The 24,356-nt window shown below is 43.1% G+C and overlaps 1 protein-coding gene across 1 annotated transcript; it reads left to right on the forward strand.

Moving 5' to 3' along the window:
* The first annotated feature begins 4,220 nt into the window (after positions 1–4,220).
* On the forward strand, positions 4,221–24,356 carry coch (coagulation factor C homolog, cochlin (Limulus polyphemus)). The gene is made up of 15 exons (XM_042500807.2): positions 4,221–4,387; positions 7,805–7,846; positions 7,969–8,013; positions 13,424–13,580; positions 15,848–15,981; positions 16,077–16,151; positions 17,018–17,074; positions 17,189–17,336; positions 17,782–17,885; positions 18,303–18,529; positions 18,624–18,738; positions 18,889–19,032; positions 19,788–19,944; positions 20,774–20,868; positions 20,965–24,356. Exons 2-15 carry the CDS (start codon positions 7,813–7,815, stop codon positions 21,135–21,137), a joined length of 1,665 nt encoding a protein of 554 aa, XP_042356741.2. The 5' UTR covers positions 4,221–4,387; positions 7,805–7,812; the 3' UTR covers positions 21,138–24,356.

Below are 24,356 nucleotides of genomic sequence, written 5' to 3' on the forward strand. Positions count from 1 at the left end.
ACGGAGGTTTCGAGCAAATTTCTCAGCTTCAGATTTCAGATTCAGAATTCACGATTTCTGCATCTGAAACGTCTTAAACGTCACATTTACTCGCACAAAATCAAACACAGACAAAATCAGAAAAGACTCAAGCGAGAAGTTTTTAGAAATACTTCACCCACAAAATTAGTAAATCATGTAGTCACACAGTCTTCCTCTGAATTTGTAAAGAAACTTGTTTTTCTGACACGCCTCCACTCTGAAAACAGTAAAACTGATTGATTGATTGATTGATTGATTGATTGATTGATTGATTGATTGGGGTCAGTATTAACCCTTTGAAACCTGACCAAACTGTCTTGATTTCTTTCAAAAACATGGGAAGACGGCAATGGGCAACAAAAGAAGAAGTGACCCCGAATTAGCAAGAAATTAGTAAAAAGTACAAGAAATGTCTGAAAATTAGTTTCAATAAAGAAAGAATAAACAAGCAATGCAATATTTTTTGGGTGGTTTTAGAAAACATGTTTGTGCAGCAACAAGACTGGGATCCAAAAAAAATCACGTCATAAAGCTTCGAGCTGTTACAGCAGATTTAACACACGAGATCGTCTTTGTAGCAAAACTCAGACAAACATCTGAACTCAGGAAGATGGACAATCCCTGACAAACATTTTCAGAGTTTTAGGACATGTCAAGGATTTTAGAACATTTCTCAGATTTTTTAGGATGTTTCTTGGATTTTAGGACGTGCCTCCGATTTTAGGATATATTTCCGTTTTTATTACGTTTCTATAATTTTACGACATTTCGTGGATTTAATGAAATTTCTCGGATTTTAGGACATTTCTTGAATTTCAGGACATTTCTTGAATTTCAGAACATTTTTAGAATTTTAGGATGTTTCTGTGATTTTAGTCTCAGCTGTGTCCTCTGTGGGAGATCCTCCTCTGGCTCTATGTTGATGCTGTTTTATGTCTCTGACACCTTCTGGAGACTAAAAGGACAAAAACTATTCACAGAGTCAATCACTTTGTTTTTGCTGTGAGTTGGAGAATGTTTGGGGGCCACCAGGGGCCCTATCGGGGGCCACATTTGACTGTGAGTCACCTTATATTGCCAACAGGCAATTGAAGCAGACTTTTACTTTAATGACCCTGAACTCTGAAACCCGGGACACCGTCACAACCTGCAAACTGCTGCTGTTGATGTTTTCTGAGAACTGGAGAAGTCAAAAGTGGAACAGTGTTTTTAATAAAGATTACTGCTTCTCTGCCTCCCGGATGATGTTACAACATTCAGAAATAATAACCGTCCAATGTCCCGTCTCTTCTCGTTACACAAAAGCACCTCTGAGCCGCAGAGAGCCGAGCAGCTTTCAGACAAAGATGCTCCTGATACCGATCAGCTCCGAGAAATCTGCCTGGCAACAACACTGTTTTGACTGAAGCGTCCATCATACGGGGAAAGATTATTAGTGTTGCTGAGGAGCCGAGACCCAAAACAGACCGAAGACAAAGAACTTTTTATCAGTCAAATCCCTGAAAATGCAGAAATTTTCCATCTGAAACAAGTTCATACTGAGGCGCGCTCAGAGATTTCTCTCAGAGCTGTTTACCTTCAGAACTTTTCATCTGCGAAGCTTCAGAAAATGTCCTCCTTCGCTCCGGTTACATTCCTCCCCGGGACATTGTCTTCACCCGTCTCATTTTACCAGCTGCATGCTGGGAGCTGGCCAAGCTGAATTCCTGACCGCTGCCGTCTAGTCCGCCCGTGTACCTGCGCGCAGGTAACACTACCGAGGAGGCCCCGAGCTCCGCCCGGCCCTCCACACTGAGCCTCACAGGAGACACAACCAGGCCAACCTGAGGCGCCCTGCGGCCACGAACCGTCAGCGCGACACAAAAGTGACATCAAACATCTCTTTGGAGAAACACTGAGGCGTTTGGTACACGAGGGGTGCAGCGCGAGGCGCGTTTTTGTGACAGTTCTGCAAAACTTTAACGATATTTTCTTAATGTGAATGAAACTCAACGTGGAGCTGACTGTGTTTCCACCGACTGACGTTCTGCGACTTCTGTTTTCACCACGGATCTGTTATATGTTCACAATAACATCCCAGTAACCATGGCGATGGATGTTCAAAACATCAGCAGCTTTATTTCTATTGCAGCCACCACACTAGCCGTCATTATTTCTAATCCAAGGCCACGTAGGCGTATTATGGAGCCGTGATGGAAAGGCAAGTCCCTTATACGTGGGAGCGGTCACGTATGAGGGATTTCTGGGAGATGTAGTCCACGATTTCACAGAGGAATTGTGGGTGAAAAACTTCAGATGATCCGCTCAACTTTTGAAGAGTGAAGTCTCTTGCAGACTGAGATTTTTGCAGTCTAAGTTTCGTGCAGCTTCGCTCTGCGACATCGATCTTAATGACGTTTAGTAGGACATCGAGTTTGATGTGTGCAGACTATGACCTCCGTCATCGATCTACGCCGCTGTAGCATTTCTGTGTGACATCCAGAAAATGATGTAGTTATTAGAATTATATCTTTAAAATTACATTTCAGAAAAAACACATTTAAGTTTTAGTACTTTCGGGGGTCATTTTCCGATGTGTTTTTTTTTTTGTGCTCATTTTCAGGTAATTTTCTTGTAATCTTTAACTAATTTCTTGCTTATTTTTGAGCCAGGTCTTGTTAAGTTTCTTATTGCCTTTTAACCTTATTTGAAATTCAAACCAATTTTCTCAGGTTTCGAAGGATTAATGCTCTTTTTTTCCAGCCAACTGAGCTTGTTTCTCATATTTTCATCTTTGTCATCAAGACAACAGAAAGTCTTCCTCGGGGAGCGTTTTCACCGGCGACAGCTCTGGTTTTTGGAGGTGACAAACACAAACTGGGAGTTCCCCTGTTTTCTTTCTGTCACAGCGTGAGGTTTGTTTTTAGCTGCGGATCGGCCGCGGGCCTCGCTGACATCATGACAACAACATGACCATAAAGCAACTGGAGGATTCGGTGACAGCAGATGATCTATGGGACAAATATGTCAAGTCATCTCAAATCCTCCTCAGCTTTTGTTTCCCGCTTCAGGTCAACAGAGTCACGTTTACGGAGTCGATTCTTTCCGACGCCTCGCAGCAGCGTCTTTACATCGCCAGCCGAGTTCAAGCTGCAACCCAAAGTTATCGATAATTAAAGTTCAACAATTGATTGAGCTGTCAACAAACTCAAACATCAAAAACAACCGAGCAACAAAACTCACGAGACCAGAACCCTCAGGGACTGTTTGTCTCATTTTCGTCTCTTTTCTTCTTCCTGTTGTGATAACTGTGTGTGTGTTGATGCATGTGTCCTAAATGTAGTCCAGATTGTGTATTTGAGTGTAATCAGTGAATTTGCAGCTCAGCTCCTACAATAAGTCTAAAATACACTGTGGAAACTAAATAGTTACATTCAGACTGTTCAGGTCCAAAAATGCTCCATTGAAACCCATTCAAACTGACATTTTTGATCCCACAGCCATCAGAGCAGAAAAACAGGACTTGTATTATTTCTGGGTGTCATTCTGGGCTTTTGACTCTGAATTTGTCATTTTGACTATTTTCCACCTGATGAGGTCATTTTGACCATATTTGGCATATGGAGGAAATACATGCTATTTCCACTAGGTGACCTGTCACAGTCAATGTAGCTGCTGATCACTGACATATCCCAGACTGTCAGCAGCTACACTCACACACTGACATACCCCAGACTGTCAGCAGCTACACTCACACACTGACATATCCCAGACTGTCAGCAGCTAATATCATATTCTGAACATGGAGGAAATTGGAAATAATTCTTTTCTTTTCATCCTAAAACAAAGTGGCATCATGACAAAAAACTGTCCTTTAAAGGGTTAAAATTCTGAAAATTAATGAATATTTAATATTTATGATAGGATAATTATGTTGGTTAAAAAAAGAACTCAATAAAAGTAGAAAATCATATTAACGTAAAATATTTTTTAATGCTTTAATTTGAAAAGTGCATTTTGTGCCCACAGTGATTCGAGGGTGTGTGACGTTAAAGCTAAAGGGTTAATCATGTTAACAAAACAGAACTCAGATCTTCAGCTGGTCAGATTTTAGCGTGTGGTCAGTTTTTCATTTTTCTCTCTTCTTCCCCCTCAGGTCGACCTGTCAGTGAGGCCCCTCCCACCGCCTCCTCTGATGTCACAGCTGTAAGGTGTGTGTGTGTGTGTGTGTGTGTGTGTGTGTGTGTGTGTGTGTGTGTTTGAGACAGAGCTTATTTAAAGGGCTGCCTCTCTCTCGCTGGGCGATCATCAGCAGCTCACCGCCTGCTGCTTCAGGAATAAACTCTGCTCTGATTTCCTGACAGACGACGCTGAGGAGAAACAGCCCGTGAGTTTTCATCTTTACTGCATGAATGCATGAATGACTTTTTGGGTTATTGACTGATTGATTGGCTGATTTAGATCCAAACGTAGAGGCTGTTTTCTGTCCTGCTGCAGACGGTCTCACTGACTGACTGGTTAACTAGTTACTGCCTGCTTCACTGATTACCTGTTTCACTTATTTACTCATTGGTTTGTTGGCTTATCAATAATTTGTTAACAATAACTTATTAATCCTTTTCATTGGTGGAAAGTAACTGGGTACATTCACTCAAGTACAATTTTAAAGTACTTTTCCATTTTATAATATGTATGTATTTATTTATTTATTTTATATTTTAAATAGGGACATAGCATATAAATGAAAATCTGTGTATAATACAAATGTGAATATGCCGGAGTTAAATCGACTGCTATTTTACATCCGCAGTCCCTGTAACAAATAGATGAGATGAGGAGAAGAAAAGAATTAGAAGACAGAAAAAAGACAAAAAAACAAACAGAATAATAATAATAATAATAATAATAATAATAATAATTTGTCTTATAAGAGCCAAACAATAACAACATGTACCAACAACAGTCAATGCAGCTGAAAAAAAGAATTAAACATGATCAGGGCAGAATAAAAGAATAAATTAAAAGATAAAGTTCAATGCAACCTAAAACAGATGAATTAATACAGACAAAATAAAATAAAATATTTGATATCATGTTATACTTGTACTTCTTTACATTTTGGATGTAAATATTGTACTTTTTACTCTACTACAGTTATTTGATGCTTTAGTTACTTTGGAGATTTATGTTGTTAATGAAAAATATAGATAAAGTAATAAATGTTGACATATTATTTTTGGTTAAGGTACCCTGCAGTACTTAAGGTATTAAAATGAGCTCCACTTTTCACAGTTGCAACACTGAAGTGATGAACACATGAACGCGTTAATATTTATAATTTTATTAAATGTCATTGTTAAATATTGGCGGCTCTGCAGAGAGAGTACTTTTACTTTTGGTACTTTAAGTATATGTTGATGTTAATACTTTTGTACTTTTACTTATTTTTTAAAGGACTTTTTTAGCAATTTTTACTCTTTTATTGTTGTTCTTTTGGAAAGTTTGGTTAATTTCTTGTAAAGTTGCTCATTGCCCTTTTGCTATGGTTTTTTTTTTTTTAAGAAATCAAGCCAAGCTGCTCAGATTTCAAAGGGTTAAACTCTTTCAGTAAACAGTTCAGACAGTTAAGCCGAGTAACTGGTGCTGGTTGCTATGGCTGTTGCCTGTTGCCTGTCTGTGATTTTAGTTGCCCAAATGTGTTTTTGGTTGCATTACTTGTTCCCCATTGTCGTTTTTAGTTCCTGCATGTGTTTTTTTATTTGCCCGTTCTGTGTTGCTGGTTTTGTTGCTATATGTGTTTTTAGTTGCCCATGGGGTTTTAGTTGCCTGTTCATGTTTATTTGCCTGTTTGTGTATTTGCCTGTTTACAGTACTGGTTTTGTATCTGGTTGTGTTGCCAGTTGCCCATCTTTGTTTTTCACTGTCTGGCTGTTTTTTTTAGTCACATATCTGTGTTGCTAGTTGACTGCATGCATTTTTAGTTGCCTGTTTGCATTGCTGGTTGTGTTGCTTGTTGCCTGTCTGTGGTTTTAGTTGCCTGTTGGTGTTTTTACTTACCCGTCTGTGTTTTTAGAGGCCCATCTGTGGTGTTGGTTGTGTTGCTTGTTTCACATTGGTGTTTGAAGTTGCCTGTCTGCGTTTTTATTTGCTGGTTTGCATTGCTGGTTGTGTGCTAATTTCCTGTTGGTGTTTTTTAGTTGCCAGTCTGTGTTTTTAAATGCCAATCTGCTTTGATGGTTGCCCATCTGTGTTACTGGTTGTGGTGCTTGTTTTCCATTGGTGTTTTTAGTTGCTTGTTTGTGTTTTCAGTTGCCCATCTGTGAGTCTGATAACTGTTGACTGAACCAGTTTGCTTATTCTCTTCTGCGCCGATAATAGCCGAGTGCGCAGGCATTATGTTTTCGGGTTGCCCATCCATCCATCTAATCTCAAGAGCACGTTGAGGGAATTTCCTTCAAATCTGACACAAACATCCACCTGGACCTTAGAGTGAACCGAGTTGAGTTTGGTGGTTGAATGTTAAAAGTCACGGTCTGTGTGACCTCGTCTGCCTCATTCCTGTGAAGTAATACCTGGAGAACACAATGAAGGGAATTTCCTTCGAGTTTCTCACAAACGTTCACTTGGACTCAATGATAAACTGATTAGAAGTTGGTGATCATAGGTCTCTGTGACCTCATCTGTCTCATTCTCATAAGGCAATATCTCAAAAAGGCTGAGAGAGCATTTCTTAAAATTTGGCACAGACGTCTGGTTGGATTCAACGTACAACTGATTAAGTTCTGGTGGTCAAAGATCAAAAGTCGTGGTGACTGTGACCTCATCTTTCTTGTTTGTGAACTCAGTATCCCAAGAACACCAAAAGATAATGTTTTCAAATTTAGCACAAATATCCACTTGGACTGATCAGAATTTGGTGGTCAAAGTTTAAGGTTACTCTGACCTCATCTGTCCTATTCTCAGGACGCAATATATCAAGAACGCCATTAGGCACAAACATCCCATTGGACTCACCAACAAACTGATTAAATTTTCGTGGTCTAAGGACACTGTGACCTCGTCCTCGAGGGAATTTCTTAAGATTTGGCACAAACGTCTTGTTGGATTCTAGATTATGTTTTGGTGGTCAAAGATCAAAAGTCACGTGACCTTTTGTTTCTCATTCTGATGAACACAATATTTCAAGAGAACCTTGAGAGAATTTCTTTTTCAAATTTGGCACAAACATCCACTTGGATTAAACAATAAACTGATTGGAATTTGGTGGTCAAGGGTCACTATGACTTCCCTGCGTCATTCTCGTGAAGCAACATCACAAGGAGGCCTTGAGGGAGATACTTCAAATTTGGCACAAACGTCCACTTGGACTTAAAAAAATGAATTGATTAGAACAGGGTTGTCAAAGGTCACAGCAAAAATAACATGTTTTTGGCCATTACTCAAAAATTCTTACACTAATTATGACAAAATTTCACACAAACTCCCAACAGGATAAAATGATGAAGTGAGGAAATTTTATATTCAGAAGGTCAAAGGTGGACTTCACAGTGACATCATCATGTTTTCAGCGTTACAGCGGAGACATTTGGTCAAAGACTGAACTGGTGACACTAATCTGTGTCTGATTGTAGAGATCTTGTGTGCAGCTGGTTTACTGGTTTTACTGGCCCGTTGGCTGGCTGACTGGATTTTTCTGTGCTATCGTGCAGCATGTGGACAGTTGTGTACTGAATGTGTATGATCACATCTGAACATTTTTAAAGTTGTTATTTTCTCAGTGATGTGAGGTGGGTTTGTGTTTCAGGTGCAGAAATGTCTCGGCCGTCTGTCCTGCTGCCTCTCACAGGTACGACGCTCTTCTTTCGCTGCTCTTTTGTTTATTATTTTTCTGTCATTTAACATTTTTAATTTGTTTTCTTGTGTATTCAATGTCGGGTTAATGTGATCTCTCTCTCTCTTTCTCTGCAGGCCTTTTCTTCTTGATCTCCTCAGCGTTTGGCTCCGAGTCGGGCGGTCAGTCCTCCTCCTTCTTCTTCTTCTTCTTCTTCTTCTTCTTCTTCTTCTTCTTCTTCACTTTGATGATTTTTTTCTGTGTGTTGTTCAGAAACTGTGTCTCTGGAGGAAACTTTAAACCTCTCTGTATGACTTGTTGTTTATCTGCAGAACTTTTTTTTCACGCGTATGTTTATTTTGAGCCTGGATCATAAAAATGCCTGAAATTTAAACTCTCTAATAGATGAAACAGATGAAAAGCTCCTTTTATCCCAGTCAAAGAACAGATTTATTATTCTGAATCTCATGAATAGTTTTAAGTAACAGTAAACCTTTTTTTAATCCTCTGTTGTAAATCCAGTTGATTTCTTCCACTTTTTGAGGCATTTTATCCTTTTAAAGGTGTTTTACCGAGACAAAAACATGCTTTTGTTTCTTATTTTCAGTTTCTTTTATTTATTTTTTTTAGTTTTTGCATTAGGTCAAGACGCATCACTTATTCACTGATCCCTCTCTGATACATAAGCAGAAGTAAAGTAAAATTTCATTTATTTATTAATAATTCTCATTTCGCGCCATCACCAACAGATGTAGTTTTGCAAAACTGTAACTATACATGGCATTTATTTCCTTAAAGACGAAGTAACTGCATCAATGAAATATTTATGATTCTGTTCCAACCATAAATTTGTCACATACAGTGTATTGAACTTACCTTGTACTTCAGTCATCTACCAAATAAAACCCAAACATCAACACAAGTGTCATCGCTGATGCTCACATAAACTTCTCAGGTATTACTTTAGAGACAACACATGTCAAAGCTACAAATGCAGGTCTTTATATTGTTTCAAATTGTAAAGTATAGTGATAATCGAATATGGTATATGCAGATAGAAACAAGTCACTTTTTAGATCAATTTTTTTTATATAACAGTAATGTCTAAGGAGGAGGGAGGAGGCGCAGAGAGGGAGGAGGAGCAGGGCGGAGGAGCAGCAGAGAGGGAGGAGCAGCAGAGAGGGAGGAGGAGCAGGGCAGAGGAGCAGCAGAGAGGGAGGAGCAGCAGAGAGGGAGGAGGAGCAGGGTGGAGGAGGAGCAGGGGAGAGGAGGAGGAGAGAGGGAGGAGGAGCAGAGAGGGAGGAGGAGCAGGGCAGAGGAGCAGCAGAGAGGGAGGAGCAGCAGAGAGGGAGGAGGAGCAGGGCAGAGGAGCAGCAGAGAGGGAGGAGCAGCAGAGAGGGAGGAGGAGCCGAGAGGGAGGAGGAGCAGGGTGGAGGAGCAGCAGAGAGGGAGGAGGAGCAGGGCAGAGGAGCAGCAGAGAGGGAGGAGGAGCAGGGTGGAGGAGCAGCAGAGAGGGAGGAGGAGCAGAGAGGGAGGAGGAGCAGGGTGGAGGAGGAGCAGGGCAGAGGAGCAGGAGAGAGGGAGGAGGAGCAGAGAGGGAGGAGGAGCAGCACAGAGGGAGGAGGAGCAGGGCAGAGGAGAAGCAGAGAGGGAGGAGGAGCAGGGAGGAGGAGCAGCAGAGAGGGAGGAGGAGCAGAGAGGGAGGAGGAGCAGGGCGGAGGAGCAGCAGAGAGGGAGGAGGAGCAGAGGAGGGAGGAGCAGCAGAGAGGGAGGAGGAGCAGGGTGGAGGAGCAGCAGAGAGGGAGGAGGAGCAGGGCAGAGGAGCAGCAGAGAGGGAGGAGGAGCAGAGAGGGAGGAGGAGCAGAGAGGGAGGAGGAGCAGAGAGGGAGGAGGAGCCGAGAGGGGGGGGGAGCAGGGTGGAGGAGCAGCAGAGAGGGAGGAGGAGCAGGGTGGAGGAGCAGCAGGGAGGGAGGAGGAGCAGGGTGGAGGAGCAGCAGAGAGGGAGGAGGAGCAGAGAGGGAGGGGGGGCAGGGTGGAGGAGGAGCAGGGCAGAGGAGCAGCAGAGAGGGAGGAGGAGCAGAGAGGGAGGAGGAGCAGAGAGGGAGGAGGAGCAGGGGAGAGGAGAAGCAGAGAGGGAGGAGGAGCAGGGAGGAGGAGCAGCAGAGAGGGAGGAGGCGCAGAGAGGGAGGAGGAGCAGGGCGGAGGAGCAGCAGAGAGGGAGGAGGAGCAGAGAGGGAGGAAGAGCAGCAGAGAGGGAGGAGGAGCAGGGTGGAGGAGCAGCAGAGAGGGAGGAGGAGCAGGGCAGAGGAGCAGCAGAGAGGGAGGAGGAGCAGAGAGGGAAGAGGAGCAGAGAGGGAGGAGCAGCAGAGAGGGAGGAGGAGCAGAGAGGGAGGAGGAGCAGGGTGGAGGAGCAGCAGAGAGGGAGGAGGAGCAGGGAGGAGGAGCAGCAGAGAGGGAGAAGGAGCAGGGTGGAGGAGGAGCAGCAGAGAGGAGGAGGAGCAGAGAGGGAGGAGGAGCAGGGTGGAGGAGGAGCAGGGCAGAGGAGCAGCAGAGAGGGAGGAGGAGCAGAGAGGGAGGAGGAGCAGCACAGAGGGAGGAGGAGCAGGGCAGAGGAGAAGCAGAGAGGGAGGAGGAGCAGGGAGGAGGAGCAGCAGAGAGGGAGGAGGCGCAGAGAGGGAGGAGGAGCAGGGCGGAGGAGCAGCAGAGAGGGAGGAGGAGCAGAGAGGGAGGAAGAGCAGCAGAGAGGGAGGAGGAGCAGGGCAGAGGAGCAGCAGAGAGGGAGGAGCAGCAGAGAGGGGGGAGGAGCAGAGAGGGAGGAGCAGCAGAGAGGGAGGAGGAGCCGAGAGGGAGGAGGAGCAGGGTGGAGGAGCAGCAGAGAGGGAGGAGCAGCAGAGAGGGAGGAGGAGCAGGGTGGAGGAGCAGCAGAGAGGGAGGAGGAGCAGAGAGGGAGGAGGAGCAGGGTGGAGGAGCAGCAGGGTGGAGGAGGAGCAGGGCAGAGGAGCAGCAGAGGGGGAGGAGGAGCAGAGAGGGAGGAGGAGCAGCACAGAGGGAGGAGGAGCAGGGCAGAGGAGAAGCAGAGAGGGAGGAGGAGCAGGGAGGAGGAGCAGCAGAGAGGGAGGAGGAGCAGAGAGGGAGGAGGAGCAGGGCGGAGGAGCAGCAGAGAGGGAGGAGGAGCAGGGAGGAGGAGCAGCAGAGAGGGAGGAGGAGCAGCAGAGAGGGAGGAGGAGCAGGGCAGAGGAGCAGCAGAGAGGGAGGAGCAGCAGAGAGGGAGGAAGCGCAGGGCAGAGGAGCAGCAGAGAGGGAGGAGGAGCAGGGCGGAGGAGCAGCAGAGAGGGAGGAGGAGCAGGGAGGAGGAGCAGCAGAGAGGGAGGAGGAGCAGGGCAGAGGAGCAGCAGAGAGGGAGGAGCAGCAGAGAGGGAGGAAGCGCAGGGCAGAGGAGCAGCAGAGAGGGAGGAGGAGCAGAGAGGGAGGAGGCGCAGGGCAGAGGAGCAGCAGAGAGGGAGGAGCAGCAGAGAGGGAGGAGGCGCAGGGCAGAGGAGCAGCAGAGAGGGTGGAGGAGCAGCAGAGAGGGAGGAGGAGCAGAGAGGGAGGAGGAGCAGGGTGGAGGAGCAGCAGGGTGGAGGAGGAGCAGGGCGGAGGAGCAGCAGAGGGGGAGGAGGAGCAGAGAGGGAGGAGGAGCAGGGAGGAGGAGCAGCAGAGAGGGAGGAGGCGCAGAGAGGGAGGAGGAGCAGGGCGGAGGAGCAGCAGAGGGAGGAGGAGCAGGGAGGAGGAGCAAGTCAAGTCAAGTCAGTTTTATTTATATAGCCCATTATCACAAAACATGGTTTGCCTCAGAGGGCTTTACAGTGTTCGACATCCCTCTGCCCTCAGACCCTCACGTCACCGAGGAAAAACTCCCCAAAAAGAACCCCTGTAACGGGGAAAAAAGAGGAAGAAACCTCAGGAAGAGCGGTAGAGGATAGTGAGGGATCCCTCTTCAGGACGGACAGACGAGCAATAGATGTCGTAAATAACAACTGAAATACAATCATGGCAAAAAAGGAAAGAGAGAGAGAGAGAGGGGGGGTGAGGGGGGCACAGCAATAATAGAAACAGATGCATGTCATATTACAATAACAGCAGGTGTGAAATTAGTAATTGCTCTCTATGATGATGTTGATAGAGATGATAACAGTCTCATGCGTATGTGAAAGGGAGTTGTCCAAAGGCAAGATCACAGCATCGGCGCAACCAGGACCAGACCACGATCAGGGCGAGCGCGGGGGCACAGAATCAGTACAGCCACAGCACGAGCACAACCAAAGGCAGGATCACAGCATCAGCACAGCTATCACCACGGTCAGGCACAGTCAAGGTTACGGCCAGGATCCAGGGAAACTAGGAAACAAGGGAGCAGGAACGCTCCCGAGAGGCAGCAGGATTAGCGTAGTGCAGTTCAACAGACCCAGGCTCTGTAATCGAGAGCCCCAGGCAGTGAGAGTACCACATGGCTATCACAGAGCTAAGCTAAGCTTGCACATGGCAATGCAGTTAACAGACATGCATGATTTCTGATGGCGGCATTGAGAGAAGGAAAGGAGCTCAGCGTATCAGAGGAAGTCCCCCGGCAGGTTAAACCTATGTCAGCCTAACTATGGGCTGGACCAGGCAGCCTGAGCCAGCCCTGATTATAAGCTTTATCAAAGAGGAAGGTCTTAAGTCTACCCTTAAAAGTTGAAACGGTGTCTGCCTCCCTGACCGAAAATGGAAGATGGTTCCATAGGAGAGGAGCGTGGTAGCTGAAGGCTCTGGTTCCTAACCTACTTTTGGAAATTTTGGGAACCACAAGTAGCAGAGCAGGGAGGAGGAGCAGCAGAGAGGGAGGAGGAGCAGGGCAGAGGAGCAGCAGAGAGGGAGGAGGCGCAGGGAGGAGTACTCAGTACTCAATACTTTACTCGGTCGGGGTCAAATCTGGCCCCGAAAGGGTGCCGTGTGCCCCCCCAAACATTTTCTGTTTCACAGTAAAGATAAAGCGATGGACTCTGTGAATAGTTTCTGTCCTTTCAGTCTCCTTTAGGTGTCCGAGACATAAAACAGCATCAAAATATCAAAATAGAGCTTGTTGATCAAAAATAGAGCCAGAGGAGGATCCCCCACACCCCCCACGGAGGACACAGCTGAGACACTGATGTCCTAAAATCACAGAAATGTACTAAAATCCTAGAAACATCCTGAATTCCAAGAAATTTCCTAAAATTTAGAAATGTGCTAAAATCCCGGAAATGGCCCCCAAGCAAGGCGGCCTGAGTATCTCGGCCTCCTGATGAGACTCTCTGAGCTCTTTATCTGGAAACGCAGCAGTGAGTCACCTCAACTAAGGCTGCTGTAAAAAACTAAAGTAAAAACAAAACGATCCATTTTATATCAGGTTATTCGCTTTGTGCTTTTCGTTAGAGCTCGATGGCGGAGTGATATTTTCAGCGATGAGGACGGAGCGCTGTCATGTTGATTTGAGCACATTAAAAATCAGACTTCTCTGTGAGAACGACTTGTTGTTTAATTCCGTTCAAACTCGCGTTGCTGAAGCGTGATTTTCGGTGTGTTATTGATCAGTGCCGTACCCGGTGACCTGTGCGACACGCGGAGCTGACCTGGTGGAGGACGGCGTGGTGGTTTTGTGTCCTCCAGACTGCACCCAGTGGAAGGTGTCTGTGTTCGGGACGGGGATCTACGCCTCTGTGTCCTCCGTCTGTGGAGCTGCTGTCCACAGGTGGGACTTTACATTTTACACCTGCTGTCTGTCTTTGTATCTTTGTTTACATCCGACCACAAGTGAGCATGACACCAAAGGGTTTGAAGACTTTGAGGGAATTTCTTCAAATTTGGCACAAATGCCCATTTGGACTCAGCAATGAACTGATTAGATTTTGGTTGTCAAAGGTCAAGGTCACGGTGACCCTGTCCATCCCATTCTTGAGAACACAACTCAAAATATCTCTTTTCACAATAATCCCAAAAATCCTGTACTCACCAGTGATCTGATTGCATTTTAATGGTTAAAGGTCAAGGTCACTATGACCAGGTCTGTGTCATTCTTGTGAATGCGATATCTCAAGAACACCATAAGAAAATTTCCTCAAATTTGGCACAAATGTCCACTTAGACTCAGTGATAAGCCAGTTAGATTTTGTTCGTCATATGTCAAAGGTCAAGGTCACTGTGACCCCAACCATTCCATTGTTGTGAACACAAAATCTCAACAGGGCCCTAAGGTGTCTTTTTTTCTTCTTAAGTTTGACACAAACATTCACCTGTGTTTAACGATGTACTTATTCGATTTTGTGAACGTGATATCTCAAAAACACCGTGAAGGAGTTTCCTAAAATTTGGCACAAACTTCCGCTTAGACTCAATGATGAACGGATTAGATTTTGGTGGTCGAAGGTCAAGGCAAGGTCCACTTGTAAACTGAGCTGATTGTAGAAATCTCCTGTGTATGAAGCATGTTTTCACAGACCTGGACGTAAACTTGACTTGTTGGCGGAGGCGTGGACCGGCCACGTGGGTAAATCCAGTTTGGGTTTAGCTTTACAGACACGTGACTCAAACCTTCTGTTCGGCTACTGACAGCAGCTGCAGATGTGACATAATAATGAGCAGCGTGAGTCCTGCTGTCTGCTGAACCTCAACAAAACACCAACACCATGAAGGAATGTGCAGGACCGAGGGATTAAGCTCTCAACCCTGAATGACCTCCTCCTTCCTCTGCGGAGGGCCACGAGGGGAAAACTTCACATCTCATCTTCCTGTCCGCTCTCTGTTTTGGTTTCAGGCTCTTTTCTCTGAAGTCGGACTCTTTTCAGCGTTACCGAACAGAGCTTCCTGTTCTGTGATGGATTTATTCAAAGCTCCAGGGTCAGCGTGGACACAGCCTCCCAGAAATCCTTCTTTTAACAACGAAGGACTTCAGTTTAAATAAACTGAGCTCCACCGATTCATCGAGTTTTAAAAATGCAAATTACAAAAAATGTAACCTTTAATGGATTAGTTGTCATTCCCTTTTTTCTAGTTAAAGCTCCAGTTTGGGGGACAGGAATACTGAGCTTGATTTGTTTGGGGGCCACTGTGGCAAAACTGACAGGAGGCCAGGGGCCAGTCGCAGCAGCCCCATACATGTTTCTAGGATTTTCGGACATTTCTAGGATTTCTAAGAGTTTAGAATGGGTCTAAGATTTTAGGATGTCTCTTGTATCTAAGGACTTATAGGATTTTAGGAAATCTTTAGGATTTCAAGACAATTCTAGGATTCAAGGACATTTCTATGATTTTGGAATGTCACCACGATTTTAAGACATTTTGTGGGATTTCAGGACATTTCTACAATTTTAGGAAATTTCTAGGATTTTAGGACATCAGTGTCTCAGCTGTGTCCTCTGTGGGGGGTGTGGGGGATCCTCCTCTGGCTCTTTTTTTGATCAACAAGCTCTATGTTGATGCTGTTTTATGTCTCTGACACCTTATGGAGACTAAAAAGACAAAAACTATTGACAGTGTGAATCACTTTATTTTTGGTGTGAATTAAAAGATGTTTGGGGCCTCCCGGCACTGTACATGTACACAAATGTCATTCATGTTGTTAGAGGTGCTGGTTGGTTGATACCTTTTGTTCAGATTCAGGCTAGCTGTTCGCATGATTTCTAGGCTTTATGCTAAGCTAAGCTAACCAGCTGCTGGCTGTGTCTTTGGATTTGGTGGACAGATATGAGAGTGGTATCATCTGAACACTGGACTCTAAGCAAACAGCAAGTAGCCGTACGTCCTAAAATGTCAAACTTTTGCTTTAAGTCCAGTTGATCTAGTGATTGATCTGTTTTCAGAAGGAATGCAAAGCAAATTTTCTTGTGTCCAAGCTGTGAGTACACAGACGCCCTTAAGAAAAACTACAGAAATGTGACTCAAGTTGTAATAAAAAATAATTAAAGTGCAAACTTTGCGTTTGTCCACTGATGATGTTTTAGCTGTGTCTTTGCTTTGCAGGGGGGTGCTCGGTCCATCCGGTGGCCCCGTCAGGGTTAAAAAACTACGTGGACGACACAGCTACATGAGCTCATACGCCCACGGCATCCAATCACAGGCCCTCTCCCACTGGACCGCCTCCTTCAGCCTCACCAGTAGGTGGAGACATGGAGCTGTTATTCAGTTTTTAGTTACACTGAAATACAATACTACTCACCCTGTCCTCTGTCCTCTGTCCCTTTACGTCCAGAGCCTGTTAACGTACCACTGGAGCTGACCAGTGAAACCAGTACCACAGCTCTGCCTGCAGCCGCACAGCCGCCAGGTGAATGATTCACATTATTGTTAACAGCTGAAAAACTTTACCACTTTACTGCTGATACTCTGTGAATCTGCAAATGTTTCTGTTATATCTGAGGTTTGTCTTTACCTCAGAGAGAACCACGAACTTTACAGGTTTTCAGGGTCCGGGTAATGAAGCTGCTGTAGTGTGTAGTGTAGTGTGTAACTTTTCAGAATTTTATCTCAAAAACTAGATTTTTTGGCAGCAGTTTGAAATCTGCCTTTCCATGCACAGACAGCTGATATCCTGCCCCCTGCTGGTCGGCTCAGTGATAGTGTGAACGTCTCTGGTTTCTCTCTTTGTATGGAGCTCACTGGCATAGTGGGATCTTTTATTCATGCTTTTAAATATGCTTCATTATATTTTTTAATATCCCCTCTTTTATTTTCCCCCAATCTTCCTCTTGATATGAAATATTCATATTTTCATATTTTATATAATTGAAACGGTCTTTTTTTTAGAACTACAACTAACCCAAAACTAACCACCAAAGGGGGCACTGCATATTAACGTGTGGCGAACACTAATCGAAGAGAGAACGCACTTTGATATAACGCCGGCTATTATTTTAGACTCTGCTGTTACTTGAGTACTAACTTTATTTGAACTTTATTTACAGTATTTAGGGGTAAATATACACTTTTCCTGCTGCTGTCGGGCTACTTTGTCTTTTTCCTCTCCTCCTCCTGAAGCTTCCAGACACAACAGGAGTGTGATGTTTCCACCAGACAGCAGACAGACTGCTACCCCAAATGACCTGTGTGTGTGTGTGCGTGTGTGTGTGTGCGCGCACGTGTGCGTGTGTGTGTGTGTGCGTGTGTGTGTGTGTGTGTGTGTGCGTTTTACAGCAAAGAAACCACTGAAGAAGCCATCAGTGAAGAAAGCTCTGACAGGTGGAAATAAAGGTACTCTGTGTGCTCAATTTGTGAAGTTTTTCTGCAGGACTTTAGGATTGAACACAAAATGTAATTGTGCAACTTGTGTATTGTGTGTGTGTGTGTGTGTGTGTGTGTGTGCAGACTGTCAGATGGACATCGCCATAGTGATCGACAGTAGTAACAACATCGGGCAACGGAGGTTCAACCTGCAGAAAAACTTTGTTACCAAACTGGCCGCCATGTTGAGAGTGGGATCAACAGGACCTCATATAGGATTGGTCCAGGCCAGGTCACGCACACACGCACGCACGCACGCACAACAGTGTTTCCTGTAATTTTAACTCCAGCTCTATGAACCTGCTGTATGTGGGATTAACATCCTGACTCCTCTTCTGTCTTTTTAACTCTTTCCTCACTTCCTGTCTCTTATTGGAACATGGACACCGTGACTTATCTGAATTGCGACTTTTCCGCCATGACGACTGAAACATCCTAAAATCCTAGAAATGCCCCAGAATCCTAGAAACATCCTGAAATCTGAGAAATGTCCTAAAATTGTCGAAGAATCCCCCAAATCTGAAAAATGTCTTAGATTAGTCCTGTCTAGAAATGTCCTAAAATCTGAGAAACACACCAGAATAACACTGGCTTTTCCTGACTCGTCATTTTGCTGATGATTTTGCACTCTGTTACTGAAAACAACATTTTGACTTTGGCCTGGACTGTGTGTGCAGCGGTTCTCCCAGGACGGAGTTCTTACTGACCAACTACACTCAGCCCAAAGAGCTGCTGTTTGCCATCAAGGAGCTGGCCTACCTGGGAGGAGACACCAACACAGGTAACACACACACACACACACACACACACACACACACACACACACTGACGCCCATGTTTGTACTGTCCTTGTGAGGACTCTTGCTCATCTGCAGCACTGGTTCTCAAACTTGGGCGTGTACCATTGGCGGTATTAGAGCGCCCTCCAGTGGCAGGTGTAGGAATCTTCAAAATCTTTTTGTGCCTCCATGCAGGCAGCAGCCGTGACCGGGACATTATGTTTTGGAGTTGTCAGTCGATCCATTTGTACTTTTCTTATTAATGCGATATCAGAGGAACGCTTTGAGGGATTCTTTTTTCAAATTTGGCACAAGTGTTTACCTATTATCAATGATGAGTTTTAGTGGCCAATTTGCTCATGTTTTAAAGGGTTAAAAAGTCTCCTGAACTGGTCTCTTGTCTTGTTGTCCTCGTGCAGGTAAGGCCATAATGCACACGGCGGAGACCTTCTTCACCCAGGAGAACGGGGGGAGGCGGGGTCACCCCCGTGTGATGATGGTGCTGGTTGACGGCTGGCCGTCTGACGACCTGGAGCAGGCGGCCATGTTGGCCAGAGAGTCTGGCATCAACGTCTTTTTGGTGTCCGTGGCCAAACCGGCACCCGAGGAACTCTCCATGGTGCGAGACAAGGACTTTATGAAGAAGGTGTGCACTTAATTCACCTTTTCTGTCATTTATTCAACATTTAAAAACGACCCTCAGCTTAATGTTTATCATAAACTCTTTGTTCCTCCGGCAGGCGGTGTGTAAAGATAACGGCTTCTTCAGTTATCTGATCCCCAGCTGGTTCAGCACCACCAAACATGTCAAACCTCTTACCCAGAGGCTCTGCTCGCTGGACGGCCTGCTCTGCAGTAAGACACAACGACCACACAAAACTCACCCGTTAAGCTCATTCTGCCACTTTATTAGTAAACACAGAAAATCTTAAATCGTGACCAAGTTCATACACAATTTACAGTCGGAAAAAGTTGAGATGCATGAAATACACGTCATTTTTTCAGGTAAAACGTGTTACAACTCGGTGAACATCGGGTTCCTCATTGATGGTTCTTCCAGTGTCGGAGAAGGAAACTTCCAGCTGGTCCTGGACTTTGTGGCTGGAATCGCCAGGAGCTTTGACATCTCAGACGTAGGCGCTCGTATCGGTCAGTCTCACAGGATATAAAAATGAGTAAAATATTAACCCACAAGGGACTGTTTGGCACATTTTACACGCTTTTCATTCTTTGAAGATAAAGATTGTGATCCAGATTGTGTATCTGAGTGTAATCAGTGAATTTGCAGCTCAGCTCCTACAATAAGTCTAAAATACACTGTGGAAACTAAATAGTTACATTCAGACTGTTCAGGTCCAAAAATGCTCCATTGAAACCCATTCAAACTGACATTTTTGATCCCACAGCCATCAGAGCAGAAAAACAGAACTTGTATTATTTCTGGGTGTCATTCTGGGCTTTTGACTCTGAATTTGTCATTTTGACTATTTTCCACCTGATGAGGTCATTTTGACCATATTTGGCATATGGAGGAAATACACGCTATTTCCACTAGGTGACCTGTTACAATCAATGTAGCTGCTGATCACTGACATATCCCAGACTGTCAGCAGCTACACTCACACACTGACATATCCCAGACTGTCAGCAGCTACACTCACACACTGACATATCCCAGACTGTGATAGTTAAAGAAAAAAACGATTCTGCTTGGAGTATATAGAAAATAACTCATAATTTCTGTTTTTATTTCTTCTAAAAACATAGTGGCAACATGACAAAAAAAGCTTTGTGTAGAATTTTGTGTGCAGAGCGACATGAATGTGTGTAATATTAAAGCGGGCCCTAAAGGGTTAGCTGATTGATTGACGAGTTGTTTGGTTGACTGCGTGTTGGATGTTCAGGTGCGGTGCAGTTCACCTACGATCAGAGGCTGGAGTTCGGCCTGTTTGATCACTCCAACAAAGACGATGCCATAAACGCCTTGAGGAGGATCCCCTACATGAGCGGAGGAACATCCACCGGAGCCGCCATCAGCTACACCACCCAGAACCTGTTCAGGTGACACCACACCTGAGGGTTGTATTCTTCTTTTAAAATCACAAAACACCCAACTCCGTTTTTGAATATTCAAACTCAAAATCTATCTATCCCACAAACTCCGTTCTGCTGCCCCAAACACTCACAGAGCACCACATGTGGTTTATTTTGCTGCTGAAAATAGTCCCCAATGAGAATATAGCACTCTTGGTCAATGTGGTTGCTACTCTAATTCTTACTGAAATCCAAAATTTCCTATATTTATGTGTTTGACTGTTTTGTTCAGTATTTAAACTGGAGGTTGGGCTTGCTCCTTTTTGTAGTATATGACAGTTGTATTTGTTGTTGGAACAATGTTTTATGCTGCTGTCTTGGCCAGGTCAGTCTTGAAAAAGAGATTAATTCTCAATATATGTATATATATAAATCACCTTTCACAGATACAAAAAAGATTTGTGAACTGAAATATAATTTCCAAATGCACAACTTTTACATATGAAAAATATCTGTGAATACATTTAATTCATTTACAACAAATGAAAAATGTTTGTTAGCATCTTTTATTTACAAATTTCAAACATTTGTAAATCCATTTTTTTTATTTATGAATCTCTGTTTTTGGTGTGTGGATTGGCATTTTATGCACACTGAGTTCTTACTGAGTTTTAATTTTTTGGAATTTTTGCAAAATAGTTTTTTGAGTTCACAGTTTTTTGTATTAATGGAAGGTGTTTCATATTTACAGATTACACATTATCACACAGACCGTTAATGTGTTCACACAAATAACAATGAGACGAATCTGTTTCCATAAACAAGGAAAAAGCAACATTTTATGTTAAATTTTAAGGCGGACGGGACCAGGTCGCAACTTCCTGATCGTGGTGACAGACGGCCAATCATACGACGACGTCAGAGACCCCGCGACGGCTGCACAGAAACAAGGTGTGTGTTAAAGTACAGGCAGCAGTTTGTGTTCAGATCAAACTTAAATCCACTTCTCTTTCACACCTCCTGTTTCTCTTATCGGCCAACCACCAGGTGTTACCATGTACTCTGTGGGCGTGGCCTGGGCGCCCCTGGATGACCTCAGAGCAATGTCATCAGAGCCGAAGGACAGCCACACCTTTTTCACCAGAGAGTTCACCGGTCTCGCTGAGTTCATCCCTCCGCTGGTCCGAGGCATCTGCCGAGACTTCACAGAGAACAACTAAGAGCATACGTGCACGCACGCACGCACACACACACACACACACACACACACACACGCACATGCATATTCTTTTACTTCTATTTGTATGCAGACCCTCATTGACATAATTTATTTCTTAGCCCCATCCCCTAACCTTACCCATCACAGCTAAATGCTTAACCCCAACCCCTTATCTAAACCTGTGAACCCTCAAACAGGCCTTTGAAGAAGTGAGAACCAGCCAAAAAGTCCTCCCTTTGTAAATACGTCCTCACTCCTGCTATGGTCCTCACTATGCAGGTACAAGTAAAAGCCGTCTCACACACACACACACACACACACACACCCACCCAAATGTTTGTACTTTTCTACTATTGATGACGACCTTAACTCAAACCTGATCCTTCAACAAAATTCAAACTCTCAAAACAACTTGACAAAGAGAATCTGACAAAATGTCCTTACTTTGCCAAATGTCCTCACTTTGACGGGAAGTGAAAATAGGTCCTCACACACTTGTGAGGACCATCATGACATACTCACTGCTGAGGCCTTAAACTTTAAACCAAAGTTTAACCCTCAAACAACCATTTTAAAAGGTGAAAATGAGACAAAATATCCTCAGTTTTCAAAATGTACTTGCTTTGCAGGTAGAATGTAAGGTCCTCACAAAGATAGAAGTACACATTTGCACTTTTATAGCCTGCTTATTAGGACATACTTTGCTGAGACCCTTTTCAAACTCAAACAGCTATTTTATTTACTCAAACTGTCCCCACTTTGGAGGCAATCTCTTTGGAGACTATCAGGTCCTCACACAGATATAAGGACACATTTTCACTACTGTCTGTGTGGGGACCCTCATTTACATAATTTATAAAACCTCTAAACCTTAAGCCAAGTCTTAACCCTCTAACAGCCCTTTTAGGAGGTGAACCTGGGACAAAATGTCCTCAGTTTTTAAAATGTCCTCACTCACAGATTTCGCACACACACTGTATATATACTGTACACACATACCAACCCATACTGATACATAAACATGTATATAAAAGACACACACAATATACAGTTACACAATACACAAAAAAATCTATTTAACGAAGCAGATGGGAAATCAGCAAACAACCAATAATAATAATCATCAACAGTAGAAACCAAAATCATTCACTTTTCACTAAACAGTCCAGTGTGTTTCATTCTGTCAGCACATGTATTACACTAATTTAAAGTACAACAGAATAACTAGTAGATATAGAAAGTAAATATTGTAAACAAATTGTGAAAACATTGGTAACATCATATTAGCCAGCTTAATTGATTACATAAATTATAACTCGGCTAACTTTAAAAGAAACCATAATCAGCTCAAACGTGTTCTTTTATTGCAGGGTTCGTTTAAAACTAAGAAAGCTAATTTATTCAAGACTAAACTAATACTAAATATGAAATTAAAAAAAAAAAAAAAGCCCTGCTCAATCAAACTAAATAATGCATATTAAAGATAATGCAACCGGAAAGCCCATCTTGTAATTATGACTCTTGTGTCTCTTAATCACACAATAATCTTCTCATAAATATGTAATAATCTTCTCAAAATTAACAGAAAACCATATCATTAAAATTAAAAAACACAAACTTGTCATTATGAAGTTCTTATTCTGTTTCTTGTAATTACAAAATAAAGTCGTGGTGATATGAAATTGTTTTCTCATTGAAAGATTTGCATGTTTATTAGATCTGTATCTTATATTATTTTGTAATTATGAGATACATATCTTGTCAACACAAAATACTAAGTCACAAAAAGTTTTTAAAAAAATTAAAAACTTAAATTTTATATAGTTTTTTCTTCTGAAATGCTTCTATTCTTATTTAGAATTTTTGCTGAGTTACAGAGTTCATTCAACATTTCTGAAATTTAATTATATATAGAAATATATAAAATCTAAATTTTTGAATCCGCAACTTTGTAATATATCGTCATAATCCAGGTGAATTTTACAAAGACACTTAATGAGTGATTAGTGACTGAGTGAGTGATTTCAGACTCACAAATCATCCAGATGTCAAACCAAGCAGCTCTCATGAGGTCAATATGTTTGTTAATGGAGGATTTAGGTCATATTAATCTGTTATAAACAAAAAAAAAAGATTCTGCAAAGTAAACAGAAATGCAGCAACAGTCGTCAAAACATCTTGTATTTGCATTTCTTTTTTTCATAATTTTCAGATTTTTAAATTCATTCAAATCATACAACTTGTTAACAGAAATATTTCTAACTCTTTGCTCTACGTTTCAATCTCCATCCTCGTTTATGTTGTAATTATCCTGATGTACGTTTGACAAACCCATAGACTTCTGTGTTTTTTCCTGAAACTGGAGACTGTTTTCTTTGTATGACAACGGAGCTACAGGACGGCGTCAAAAATGTTTTTTTTATTTCTTTAAAGAAACAAAGAGGGAAAAAAGACAATCAGCAACTCGACAAGTCATGCCCCAGGAAATTACAAGAAATCATTCTTTTTAAAAGCTAGGGAAAAATTTCCAGATATCTATGTTTCCATTTATCAAAATTATATATTTAAAATTGTTTTTGCGGATTAATAATCTAGTAATGATACAGATACAGATAAAAAGGCAATAAGCAACTTTTAACCTTTTTTTCTGGGGGGCTTTCTACCTATGCTTTTTTTTTTTTTTTTTTTAAGAAATCAGCCGTATTTGTTTCAAAAAGTTAATCTGCAAACACAATTATTTAATTCATATGAATGAATTTGAATTGTTTCCCCCTTGACACATGCCATTCTATGTATAGATTTTAAACTATAGAAGGGTTGTTTGTTATTATTTTGGAGAATAAATAAGATTACTGTCTTCTAAAAGTTTTAAGACTCTGCAGGTTGATTAAAATAAACTGTAAGGAATTAAATCTGTAAAACCAGTGGATGATTCAAACAAAAATGATTAGCAGGGATGGATAGAATACCAGATTTGTGGTGAAAAGGGTTAAAAGTACCTGCATCTTTCTTTGTGCTTGTTTGCCTACATGATGTTAGCAGGAGGAGTCAGGCATCGTAGTTTAAGAAAAGATATAAAACATTTTAAAAAGAATCAGATTTCTGTCTCTGTGATAATGAAACCTTCTGTGATTTGGGTGTAAAATGATGATTCTGTCCTTTTCTGTTTCTGTATTTATTACTTGTTTTCTTTGTGTCTCTCATTAAATAGTTATTTTTA

This window comes from Plectropomus leopardus, chromosome 14 (assembly GCF_026936395.1).
Source record: "Plectropomus leopardus strain MGB_pleo_1.0 chromosome 14, ASM2693639v1, whole genome shotgun sequence".
Lineage (NCBI taxonomy): Eukaryota > Metazoa > Chordata > Actinopteri > Perciformes > Serranidae > Plectropomus > Plectropomus leopardus.

Coding starts and splice junctions, on each gene's coding strand:
- coch (XM_042500807.2), top strand. CDS start 7,813: ATGTCTCGGCCGTCTGTCCTGCTGCCTCTCACAG. Junction 19,033..19,787: donor AGACGTAGGCGCTCGTATCG/GTCAGTCTCACA, acceptor TTGGATGTTCAG/GTGCGGTGCAGTTCACCTAC. Junction 19,945..20,773: donor ACCACCCAGAACCTGTTCAG/GTGACACCACAC, acceptor TTAAATTTTAAG/GCGGACGGGACCAGGTCGCA.